The sequence below is a fragment of the Salmo salar genome, chromosome ssa05 (genome assembly GCF_905237065.1).
Source record: "Salmo salar chromosome ssa05, Ssal_v3.1, whole genome shotgun sequence".
NCBI lineage: Eukaryota > Metazoa > Chordata > Actinopteri > Salmoniformes > Salmonidae > Salmo > Salmo salar.
In genome coordinates, this window is record NC_059446.1 from 62,987,606 (window position 1) to 63,000,373 (window position 12,768).

The 12,768-nt window shown below is 41.1% G+C and overlaps 1 protein-coding gene across 8 annotated transcripts in view; it reads right to left on the reverse strand.

Moving 5' to 3' along the window:
- The window catches only part of LOC106605415 (growth factor receptor-bound protein 10), an 82,922-nt gene that overhangs the window by 57,902 nt on the left and 12,252 nt on the right, over positions 1–12,768 (reverse strand). For all 8 annotated transcript variants that reach the window (XM_014201045.2, XM_014201041.2, XM_014201040.2 and 5 more), the window contains one exon: positions 223–343. In XM_014201045.2, the coding sequence (XP_014056520.1) occupies positions 223–259 (37 nt within the window). In that variant the 5' untranslated portion in view covers positions 260–343. Of the gene's footprint in view, positions 1–222; positions 344–12,768 lie in introns of those variants that run through there.

Here is a 12,768-nt window from a genome sequence, read left to right on the forward strand (position 1 = left end):
TGGTTAAACTATGGTCCAAGCCAATAGTTTTAACAGAAAACATCACAGTAGTAAATTTGAGTAATTGTAACATTTGTAATTGCTATTCCAAATTAATTGATATCTCTGACATATTAAAACCTTTAAAATCTACACATGAACACTCAAGACCAAAGACAAAGAGGTCAATGTACTGAAATATAGATGGTTCAAAACATCTAGTAAAAGACATGTATTATTTACCTGATAATTTGGATGGTGTAGAAAATAATCTGGACATCCGGCTACAGCCATGTTATGGAGCTATTTCTCAATCTCTGTTCTTTGGGTTTTCCCATTCACTTTTGATAGATGATGCAAGAACCTGTAAAAGAAAACAGGAGAGATTAATGTAACTAGATACACAAAAATGTAGCTAATGGGTCCACAATAAAACAGTTTCTGATGATCTTTTACAATTAATTTTACTGCATCAAGGATAGCATACACAGACGTTTTGGGTTAACATCTTTCTTCAGTGTGTAGCTTCATGACGGACGTGAATTAATCTAAAATGCTTCAGAAGGAAAAGGAAGTCTCACAAACAGTGGAGACTAATATAGCACAGAGCACATCTTAACCCACATAGTTCTACAGGTCAGTAAACACTAGCGTAAACAGTAAACAGCTTCTAGCAGCAAACAACTCTCAGGTCTTAGTTAAAGGCTATGGTATGATTGTTCAAAAATTCTAAATTGAAACTACTGCACTCATGTGGTGTGTGGATAGAAATTAAACCTACAGTGAACTTCCTCACTCAAAAAAGCTTTTTATGTTGCTTTTATAATCATTCTCAAGAGGTTTATAGACTACAATTGACCACCTTTATCACCCGGCCTGGTTGGTGGTGTTGATCATTCCAACCCAGATGAAAACAGATACAAAAGGAAAAAGTTGGTGCAGATCAGATCATGTAGTATTTTGATGCAACCACTGTCTGAGAATCCTGGTCAGTCAGACAAGATCACATTTTAAACTTATGAGAAACAGAAACGGAGACTGACACAATGATGCTGTTATTCCAAGCCCTTCAGCCAATACTTTGCTGGTGCTTCCTGTGAGTGTTGACATGTAGCTAAAGCCTCGTCCAATCCCTGGGTCAAGACAGGAGAACGTTCAACAACAAGTTGGACCTTTGGTCTATTTGAACATCTTAAAGTCAGTATCCTATTAACCTCTTGATAGCCTACATCTACAAATACAAACACTTGTAAACATTTCCCCTGAAATACAGGCCCTATACATGACACAGTCCTCTGCAGGCTTAGGCCTAGCACAGTTTCTCACTGAATGAAGGTGAATGCCTTTTTGGAGTTTTTCCCCCCAACTCAAACCACAATTACCTTACAATACTTTTTCATACATGTACAGTTAGACAAGAACCATAGATTTTGCACGTTTGGACGTATACACAGGGTGGACAAAACATTAGGAACACCTTCCTAATATTGAGTTGCACCCCCTTTTGCCCTAAGAACAGCTTCAATTCGTTGGGGGTATGGACTACAACGTGTTGAAAGCGTTCCACAGAGATGCTGGCCCATGTTGACTCCAATGCTTCCCACAGTTGTGTCAAGTTGGCTGGATGACATTTAGGTGGTGGACCATTCTTGATAAACATAGAAAACTGCGTGAAAAACCCAGCAGAATTGCAGTTCTTGACACATAAAAATGTGATTGAGAAAAAGAAGAGAAAAAGAAGTTCACATTTTCAAACAGTACATTTATATTTTCCAACGGGGCTATACACTTGGGTGAGTTTTTTTTCTCGCATGAGTAGCCTCATTTCACTGCCAAAAATAAAATTAAACCATCTAGTGTTCAGCGAAATAACAACACGTCAAATACAGGTAGCCTAGTCAAATAATTAACATCCAATCACATTAACCGTTACTCTCTTGCAGGAAACCTTCACTCTTGCACAGTCATTTATTAACGAAACATGACAATTTGAAAAATAAGCCACGGGAGTTTTTTGAGCGAGAATAAAGATGACTTTCAAGTAGTAAGACATGAATAAAAGCAACATATACCGTTAATAAGAAGGGGCTAGAAGCGTCTTATATGGCGAGTTACCGAGTGGCTAGGACAGGCAAGCCCCATACTATTGTGGAGGACTTAATTCTTCCTCCTGCCGCGGATATGGAGGTGACAATGCTGGTGGAAAAGGCCAAAAACACTATACAGACAACGCATTCATCAAACAACACTGTTTCACAACGCATCAGTGACATGGCAGGACATGTTTTGAAACAATTACTGCTTTGCATACAAACCAGTGAATCGTTACAGCTGGATGAGTCAACAGACGTGGCGGGCCTGGCAAGGCTCCTGGTATATGTCCGTTACGTTTATGGGGGATCAATTAAGGAAGACATCCTCTTCTGCAAACCACTGGAAACCAGGACATGAGGATCTGTTTAAAGTACTGGACAGCTTTGTGACATCAAATGGACTTTGGTGGTCAAGTCATGACAGGGAGACATGGTGGAGTGGTAACGCACATGCAAGCAGTTGCTCCCGACACCACTTGGGTACACTGCAGCATCCACCGAGAGGCTAATGCTGCCAAGGGAATGCCTGACAGCTTGAAATACGTTTTGGATACCACAGTGAAAATGGTTAACTTTGTTAAAGCAAGGCCCCTGAACTCTCGTTTATTTTCTGCATTATGCAATGATATGGGCAGTGACCATGTAACGCTTTTACAACATACAGAAGTGCGCTGGTTATCAAGGGGCAAAGTATTGACACGTGTTTTGGAATTGCTAGACGAGCTTAAAGTTTTCTTTACAGACCATCATTTTCCCTTGTCTGACCGCTTGCATGATGATGAGTATCTCACACGACTGGCCTATCTGGGTGATGTTTTTTCTCGCCTGAATGATCTGAATCTAGGATTACAGGGACTCTACGCAACTATACTGCTCAAAAAAATAAAGAGAACACTTAAACAACACAATGTAACTCCAAGTCAATCACACTTCTGTGAAATCAAACTGTCCACTTAGGAAGCAACACTGATTGACAATAAATTTCACATGCTGTTGTGCAAATGGACTAGACAACAGGTGGAAATTACAGGCAATAAGCAAGACACCCCCAATAAAGGAGTGGTTCAGCAGGTGGTGACCACAGACCACTTCTCAGTTCCTATGCTTCCTGGCTGATGTTTTGGTCACTTTTGAATGCTGGCGGTGCTTTCACTCTAGTGGTAGCATGAAACGGAGTCTACAACCCACACAAGTGGCTCAGGTAGTGCAGCTCATCCAGGATGGCACATCAATGCGAGCTGTGGCAAGAAGGTTTGCTGTGTCTGTCAGCGTAGTCTCCAGAGCATGGAGGCGCTACCAGGAGACAGGCCATTACATCAGGAGACGTGGAGGAGGCCGTAGGAAGGCAACAACCAAGCAGCAGGACCGCTACCTCCGCCTTTGTGCAAGGAGGAGCAGGAGGAGCACTGCCAGAGCCCTGCAAAATGACCTCCAGCAGGCCACAAATGTGCATGTGTCTGCTCAAACGGTCAGAAACAGACTCCATGAGGGTGGTATGAGGGCCTGACGTCCACAGGTGGGGGTTGTGCTTACAGCCCAACACCGTGCAGGACGTTTGGCATTTGCCAGAGAACACCAAGATTGGCAAATTCGCCACTGGCGCCCTGTGCTCTTCACAGATGAAAGCAGGTTCACACTGAGCACATGTGACAGACGTGACAGACGTGACAGAGTCTGGAGACGCCGTGGAGAACGTTCTGATGCCTGCAACATCCTCCAGCATGACCGGTTTGGCGGTGGGTCAGTCATGGTGTGGGGTGGCATTTCTTTGGGGGGCCGCACAGCCCTCCATGTGCTCGCCAGAGGTAGCCTGACTGCCATTAGGTACCGAGATGAGATCCTCAGACCCCTTGTGAGACCATATGCTGGTGCGGTTGGCCCTGGGTTCCTCCTAATGCAAGACAATGCTAGATCTCATGTGGCTGGAGTGTGTCAGCAGTTCCTGCAAGAGGAAGGCATTGATGCTATGGACTGGCCCGCCCGTTCCCCAGACCTGAATCCAATTGAGCACATCTGGGACATCATGTCTCGCTCCATCCACCAACGCCACGTTGCACCACAGACTGTCCAGGAGTTGGCGGATGCTTTAGTCCAGGTCTGGGAGGAGATCCCTCAGGAGACCATCCGCCACCTCATCAGGAGCATGCCCAGGCGTTGTAGGGAGGTCATACAGGCACGTGGAGGCCACACACTACTGAGCCTCATTTTGACCTGTTTTAAAGACATTACATCAAAGTTGGATCAGCCTGTAGTGTGGTTTTCCACTTTAATTTTGAGTGTGACTCTAAATCCAGACCTCCATGGGTTGATAAATTGGATTTCCATTGATTCTTTTTGTGTGATTTTGTTGTCAGCACATTCAACTATGTAAAGAAAAAAGTATTTAATAAGATTATTTCTTTCATTCAGATCTAGGATGTGTTGTTTAAGTGTTCCCTTTATTTTTTTGAGCAGTGTATATTCAATGTGCGGGACAAAATTGGGGCTATGATTAAGAAGTTGGAGCTCTTTTCTGTCTGCATTAACAAGGACAACACACAGGTCTTTCCATCATTGTATGATTTTTTGTGTGCAAATGAACTCAAGCTTACAGACAATGTCAAATGTGATGTAGCGAAGCACCTGAGTGAAATGGGTGCGCAATTACGCAAGTACTTTCACGAAACGGACGACACAAACAACTGGATTCGTTATCCCTTTCATTCCCTGCCTCCAGTCTACTTACCGATATCTGAACAAGAGAGCCTCATCAAAATTACAACAAGCGGTTCTTATGTTTAATAAATGTATCGTATAGTGTGTGTGTGGCAGGCTTACAATGATGGCAAAAAACAACATTTGAGAATGCGCTGACCGGTACGGGACTATAAAAAGTTTGGGAACCACTGATCTACACTGATTGAAGTGGATTTAATATGTGACATCAATAAGGGATCATAACTTTCACCTGGATTTACCCGGTCAGTCTGTCGTGGAAAGAGCAGGTGTTCCTAATGTTTTGTACACTCAATGTAGATGGCTCTGAGTGAGACCCTTTTGATGCTATTCCAGAAATACTTATATCAGGCTATTAATTGGTGTTTGGAGTTGCAGTAAGCCTAGACTGTCCCATGCCATGTAGTCATGGACTATTTTCAGGAATTGTCAGGATTTTCAGGTTGCCTGGTACTTTTACAGTGCTATTTCCCATCCCATGGCCCTGCCTGATTACATAAGAAAGTAAAAGCTGGCCGCAAGTTTCACAGCCAGAAGGAGCACCACTCCTACTCTTTCCTGCTCCAAAACCAAATTAGAAGAAGCCCCCTGAAGGATGTCATTGTAGCCATAGATCATGTGGACCATCGTCAGAGCCGAGAGAGAGACCTCCTTTTGTTAGTAGGTATCTGCTGTTAATTTATCAGCAGGGGAAATACAGTTGCACAGCATTTTCATTCAGCACCAGTTCTGCCTTCCACTCTCATCGGATAGAGAACTAGAGCCAGGCAGGCCCAGGCCTTGATGCTGAGTGGAACTGACTGAACAGTTTGAGTTCCTTGAAAAAGATGTCTGTTCCAGTGGGTAGCGGAGGACCTTGCCAATAGCTTCAACAGAAAAGTAGTGGGCAGATTCCATGAGCTTTTTTCCTAAAGCTGCCTCTCTCTGAGATTGACAAACAAATGCAGCAAAATCTTCTCCTGGGGTTTTTAAATAATGACTTAAATAGAAAAACCTAGAGAAACAGGCTTGGTAGGGTGAGGTAGCAGAGATAAGGTCTGATGTGAGAAAGCACAGAGAGTTTTCTTGGACCCTCATCATCGCCATCTTGAGTAGTCAAGCAAACTTCAGCTAGGCAAACATTTAAATAAAAATTTTGTTGTAGCCCAAACAATGAATTTATAGTTTACAACAGTTCCTCCAAGTTCCTCAGAATTAAATAACTGTGTATTTTCAGCAACACAGTCCGCCAAACCTGATAATAAAATATGAATTATCCCCAAAATAGAAAAAGCTGATTGGACATAAATTACATTAAAACTCCTGAGCAACTGTCATCGTTTCCAATTTGTTGAGAAAGCACAGCATGAACAAAGTTTTTAACATGCAAATAATGATCAACTCATGAGTTTATCTGCAATAAAGAGCTTGGCACTTGGATCAATAGGACCACTGAATGGGCTCACTTGTAATTAGTGTGTGTGTGTGTGTGTGTGTGTGTGTGTGTGTGTGTGTGTGTGTGTGTGTGTGTGTGTGTGTGTGTGTGTGTGTGTGTGTGTGTGTGTGTGTGTGTGTGTGTGTGTGTGCGGTGTGTGTGCGCTCTGTGTGTATGCACCTCACTTTGAACTGCTATGTGTGTCTCAGTCCCGGTCTGTGTGTGTTGCCCCACCGATGTAAGAGCCAAGGTTAATTTACTGTCACAATTCATACTGTACTGTACGGGTGATCTTGAGAACACATTGATCTCTTGCCCCTCGCCTACGACACTTAACAGTAAAGCCCTCATCATAAAGCTGGTCTGAGAGGAGAGGCACAAAAGGCATTCCTATGTGTGATAAACACTCTTTGCTGTGAGATATGGATGGAAGGGCTTTCCTCCATGAATAAAATCAGAACATTCTAGTGTGTTCTTATGACACGTGCCTTGGGGGTTACTTGGCATAATTGGACAAATTGACAAAAAACATATACCTATGTTTAATCATTCCTTTTCAGAATCAAAGTCATTCTGTGTGTGGATGGGGTTAAAAGGGCCTTTGATTTGACTCATTCCACTTGAACAGAATAGTGAAATATGATTAACTGTGACCTTAACGGAGCAATTAGCCCCAAAGCATAGATCAACTAGAATGGCTGGGCACTTTAGAGCACCATGTGCCACTGGTACTGTACGCATCTGTACTAATTAGAGAGATTGTTGCTCAAGCTTGCATGAACGAAGAATGTAACTTCAAACAGAGCCTTAACAATGGACATCTTCATCACAGCTAGGCTTAATTATTACAGCCGTGTGAGAGCGGAGAGAGAGAGAGCATGCTAACTTTTAGCCTTAACTATTAAACTAAGGGGTTCTCCTTCTCCACTGGGCTCTTATTCAACAAGACAAATTTCCTCTGTCTGCTTGTGGGATTTCAAGTCAACATTTCTCCATGCCAGAGAGGGAAGGAGGGGTGCAGGCAGAGGTTTGAGGTCTATTCCTCGGGCTATGCTCATGTTTCTCTTGCAGTTAACTCGTTCTGTTGTCTTTGCCGGTCTAGTCACACAGAGCTAGAGAACAATGGTAGGTCTATACTGTACGTGACGGTACAACTATGTTGTGACAATCAATGTCATCTTAACATACGGTGGAAAAGGGGCACCTAACAAGAACATAGCTACTATACTGTACTTGGTCCTTGATGTTATGATGAGAGCTGACTGCATGAATTTCATTGGGATTCATTCTTCATGTGCAATACTGGAACTATGCAGTAGCCCTACTGTGGCAGGCTCTGGGATGGCTTGTTTGCTTTGCTTGGTCATTATGGTACAGTAACAAGTTCATGTGTGCTTATTCTTTACGTTCTAGATTTCAACCACACATTGATAGTCATACGGTGGTGGGATGGCTTGGTTTGCTTGGTACAATACAGTAAGAACTTCATGTGTGCTTACACTGTGAGGGGAAAGGTTTAATATCCTGCAGTGATTAGCACCAGAACAGAGGCAAAGCCCAGGCTTGGGATCATCAAGAGCGCTGGCTATTTAAAGTAAAGCCTAATTGAAACTGAACCAACATTTCCCTGAAGAGATCTCCTCTTTTGCATGTCGCTGCTGGTTTTAAGGCCCATGCTGGGACCAGAGATGGGTGTTAAGGAGACTTTAGCTACCACACTAACTGCATGGGCAGTCAGTGGCTGTGATTCCATGCAAGGTGGAATCTCTCTTGGTTAACAAGCTTCTTAATCGAGCACAGATTTACAAACGGTGTCGTCAACATCATTGCTTCCATTAACACGGACTGAATGAAGGAATGGAACACCAAATCATTTAATTAAGACCTACACTGGTATCAAATAGCCTATACGCCTCATACTAGAGAACGACCGATTATGATTTTTCAGCGCCGATACCGATACTGATTCTTGGAGGACCAAATATATTTGGTCCTCCTTCATATATATATGTAATAATGACAATTACAACAATACTTAATGAACAATGAACACTTTTATTTTAACTTAATATAATACATAAATAAAATCTATTTAGTCTCAAATAAATAATGAAACATGCTCAATTTGGTTTAAATAATGCAAAAACACAGTGTTGGAGAAGAAAGTAAAAGTGCAATATGTGCCATGTAAAAAAGCTAACGTGTAAGTTCCTTGCTCAGAACATGAGAACATATGAAAGCTGGTGGTTCAATATTCCAAGTTTTTCAATATTCCCAGCTAACTTCACTAGGGTAGGGGGCAGCATTCAGAATTTTGGATGAAAAGCGTGCCCAAAGTAAACTGCCTGCTACTCAGGTCCAGAAGCTAGGATATGCATATAATTGGTAGATTTGGATAGAACACACTCTAAAGTTTCCAAAACTGTTAAAATAATTTCTGTGAGTATAACAGAACTGATTTGGCAGGCGAAAACCTGAGGAAAATCCATCCAGGAAGTGCTATTATTTTGAAATGCCTGTTTTTTCATTGAAAGCCTATCCACCCTAGAGAGATTAAGAAGTTTTAGGTTGTAGTTATTATAGGAATTATGACGAGTCAACTATTTCTCTCTATGCCATTTGTATTTCATATAACTTTGACTATTGGCTGTTCTAATAGGCACTTTAGTATTGGCAGCCTAATCTCAGGAGTTGATAGGCTTGAAGTCATAAACAGCACTGTGAGCAAGCATTGCTAAGAGCTGCTGGCCAACGCAGTAAAGTTTGAATGAATGCTTATGAGCCTGCTGCCGCCTACCACCGCTCAGTCAGACTTCTCTATGAAATCATAGACTTAATTATAATATAATAAACACAGAAATACAAGCCGTTGGTCATTAATATGGTTAAATCCGGAAACTATCATTTCCAAAACAAAACGTTTATTCTTTCAGTGAAATACGGAACCGTTCCGTATTTTATCGAATGGGTGGCAACCCTAAGTCTAAATATTGCTGTTACATTGCACAACCTTCAATGTTATGTCATAATTATGTACAATTCTGTCAAATTAGTTCGCAACGAGCCAGGCGGCCCAAACTGTTGCATATACCCTGACTCTGCGTGCAATGAACGTAAGAGAAGTGACACAATTTCCCTAGTTAATATTGCGTGCTAACATGAATTTATTTTAACTACATATGCAGGTTTAAAAAAATATACTTCTGTATATTGATTTTAAGAAAGGCATTGATGTTTATGGTTAGGTACATTCGTGCAACGATTGTGCTTTTTTGCGAATGCGCTTTTGTTAAATCATCCCCCGTTTGGCAAAGTAGGCTGTGATTCAATGATAAAGTAACAGGCACCGCATTGATTATATGCAACGCAGGACAAGCTAGTTAACCTAGTAATATCATCAACCATGTGGAGTTAACTAGTGATTATGTGAAGGTTGATTGTTTTTTATCAGCTAAGTTTAATGCTAGCTAGCAACTTACCTTGACTCCTTGCTGCACTCGCGTAACAGGTGGTCAGCCTGCCACGCAGTTTCCTCGTGGAATGCAATGTAATTGGCCATAATCGGCATCCAAAAATGCTGATTACCAAATTGTTATGAAAACATGTGATTGGCCCTAATTAATTGGCCATGCCAATTAATCGGGCGACCTCTACCTCAAACCTCTAGGTAAAAAATATGTACAAATGCCTCCATCAACTACAAACACCCTAATGATATGCATAACTTAATGCTAAACTTAACATAGGGTAAACAGAACAGCTTAAAATAGATACTTGAGCAAATTATACGTAAAACAATAAATAAATATATGGTCCTAAACAAGTGCCTAAACTTCAGGAAAGTAGAAAACTGCTAACACATTCTCTTGAATAGGCCTACATTCCATTAAATACAGTGTGAGTGGGAAATATTAAACTTTTAACCTCATCTTTCTGGGCCAAATAATTGAAGTAAAGCAGAAATCTATAAACTTCTTATGGCTCAGGCTGCCAAATATTTCCTTGTAAACGGAGTTGGTGGGTTGGGTTCTCTGGGACCTGTCTGTGTTCCCTCCTCACCTCACACTGCAGAAATGCATAGCATTCACAGGGCTATACATTCCCCTCCTTTCCAAATTGGGGCACACTTCAAAATAGTAGGGCTATTTATAGTTCTGCCCGTCCAGAATCATAACAGCAACCTGTGCAGCAGACCTGTACACAAGTCAGTCTAGTCATTACTACCCAGTACGTTTACAGCACTATGCTTACAAGCCTGAGATCTGTGAGGTAGGCCTGTGGACGTTGGGGAAAACTTTGAAATGGGCATATAGGCATAGATGTGTAAACTTGAAATACAAACAACTGGTGTTTCTTACCGTCTGAGCCTTCGGACAAAAATAGTATGACTAAGATCAAACTGAAGGTCAATTGCAGTTGAATTGCTTTCATGTCTTCTTTTTTTAAAGAAACATTTATATGAAATAGCCTAACTCTGTCCTTCCGTCTTGAAAAACAGTTCAAACACAACCACTGATAGGGCTTGGTTCTCAAATGCAAAGAATAATGGTGACCTCAAGGTCCATCAAAGATAAAAGATTAGTACTAATATGCATTGAAAGCCAATTGTTGGGTGGTAACCCTCAAGAGTGTGACAATCTTCTAGTGGCATTGTTTCTCCAAACAAAACAAAAAGCTTCACTGTATGTTGAACAAACTAGAGGTCGACCGATTATGATTTTTCAACGCCGATACCAATACCGATTATTGGAGCGCCAAAAAACCCCGGTACCGATTAATCGGCTGATTCTTTATTTTTTTGTTGTAATAATGACAATTACAACAATACTGAATGAACACTTATTTTAACTTAATATAATACATCAATAAAATCAATTTAGCCTCAAATAAATAATGAAACATGTTCAATTTGGTTTAAATAATGCAAAAACAAAGTGTTGGAAAAGAAAGTAAAAGTGCAATATGTGACATGTAAAAAAGCTAACATTTAAGTTCCTTGCTCAGAACATGAGAACATATGAAAGCTGGTGGTTCCTTTTAGCATGAGTCTTCAATATTCCCAGGTAAGAAGTTTTAGGTTGTAGTTATTATAGGAATTATAGGACTATTTCTCTCTATACGATTTGTATTTCATATACCTTTGACTATTGGATGTTCTTATAGGCACTTTAGTATTGCCAGTGTAACAGTATAGCTTCCATTCCTCTCCTCGCTCCTTCCTGGGCTCGAACCAGGAACACATCAACAACAGCCACCCTTGAAGCAGCGTTACCCATGCAGAGCAAGGGGAACAACTACTCCAAGTCTCAGAGCGAGTGACATTTGAAACGCTATTAGCGCGCACCCCGCTAACTAGCTAGCCATTTAACATCGGTTACACCAGCCTAATCTCGGGAGTTGATAGTCTTGAAGTCATAAACAGCACAATGCTTGAAGCATTACGAAGAGCTGCTGGCAAACACACGAAAGTGCTGTTTGAATGAATGCTTACGAGCGTGCTGGTGCCTACCATTGCTCAGTCAGACTGCTCTATCAAATCATAGACTTAATTATAACATAATAACACACAGAAATACGAGCCTTTGGTCATTAAAATGGTTGAATCCGGAAACTATCATTTAAAAAACAAAACGTTTATTCTTTCAGTGAAATACGGAACCATTCCGTATTTTATCTAATGGATGGCATCCCTAAGTCTAAATATTGCTGTTACATTGTACAACCTTCAATGTTATGTCATAATTATGTACAATTCTGGCAAATTAATTACGGCCTTTGTTAGGAATAAATGGACTTCACACAGTTCGCAATAAGCCAGGCGGCCCAAACTGCTGCATATACCCTGACTGCTTGAACGGAACGCAAGAGAAGTGACACAATTTCCCTAGTTATAAGAAATTAATGTTAGCAGGCAATATTAACTAAATATGCAGGTTTAAGAATATATACTTGTGTATTGATTTTAGAGAAAGGCATTGATGTTTATGGTTAGTAGGTACATTGGTGCAAGGACAGTGCTTTGTTCGCAAATGCGCTTGTTAAATCATCACCCGTTTGTCGAAGTAGGCTGTGATTCAATGAGAAATTAACAGACACCGCATCGATTATATGCAACGCAGGACTCGCTAGATAAACTAGTAATATCATCAACCATGTGTAGTTAACTAGTGATTATGTTAAGATTGATTATTTTTTATAAGATAAGTTTAATGCTAGCTAGCAACTTACCTTGGCTTCTTGCTGCCCTCGCGTAACAGGTAGTCAGCCTGCCACGCAGGTTCCTCGTGGAGTGCAATGTAAGGCAGGTGGTTAGAGCATTGGACTAGTAACCGGAAGGTTGCAAAAACGAATCCTAGTTAAATAAATAAAAAATATCTTAAAAAATTTATAAAGAAAATTAATACAAAAATCGGCAAATCGGTGTCCAAAAATACCGATTGTTACAAAAACTTGAAATCGGCCCTAATTAATCGGCCATTCCAATTAATCGGTCGACCTCTAGAACAAACAGTAAATTATGCGACCCTGCATTCTGGCCCACCTTAAAGCCACAATCTGTGTTTCAGC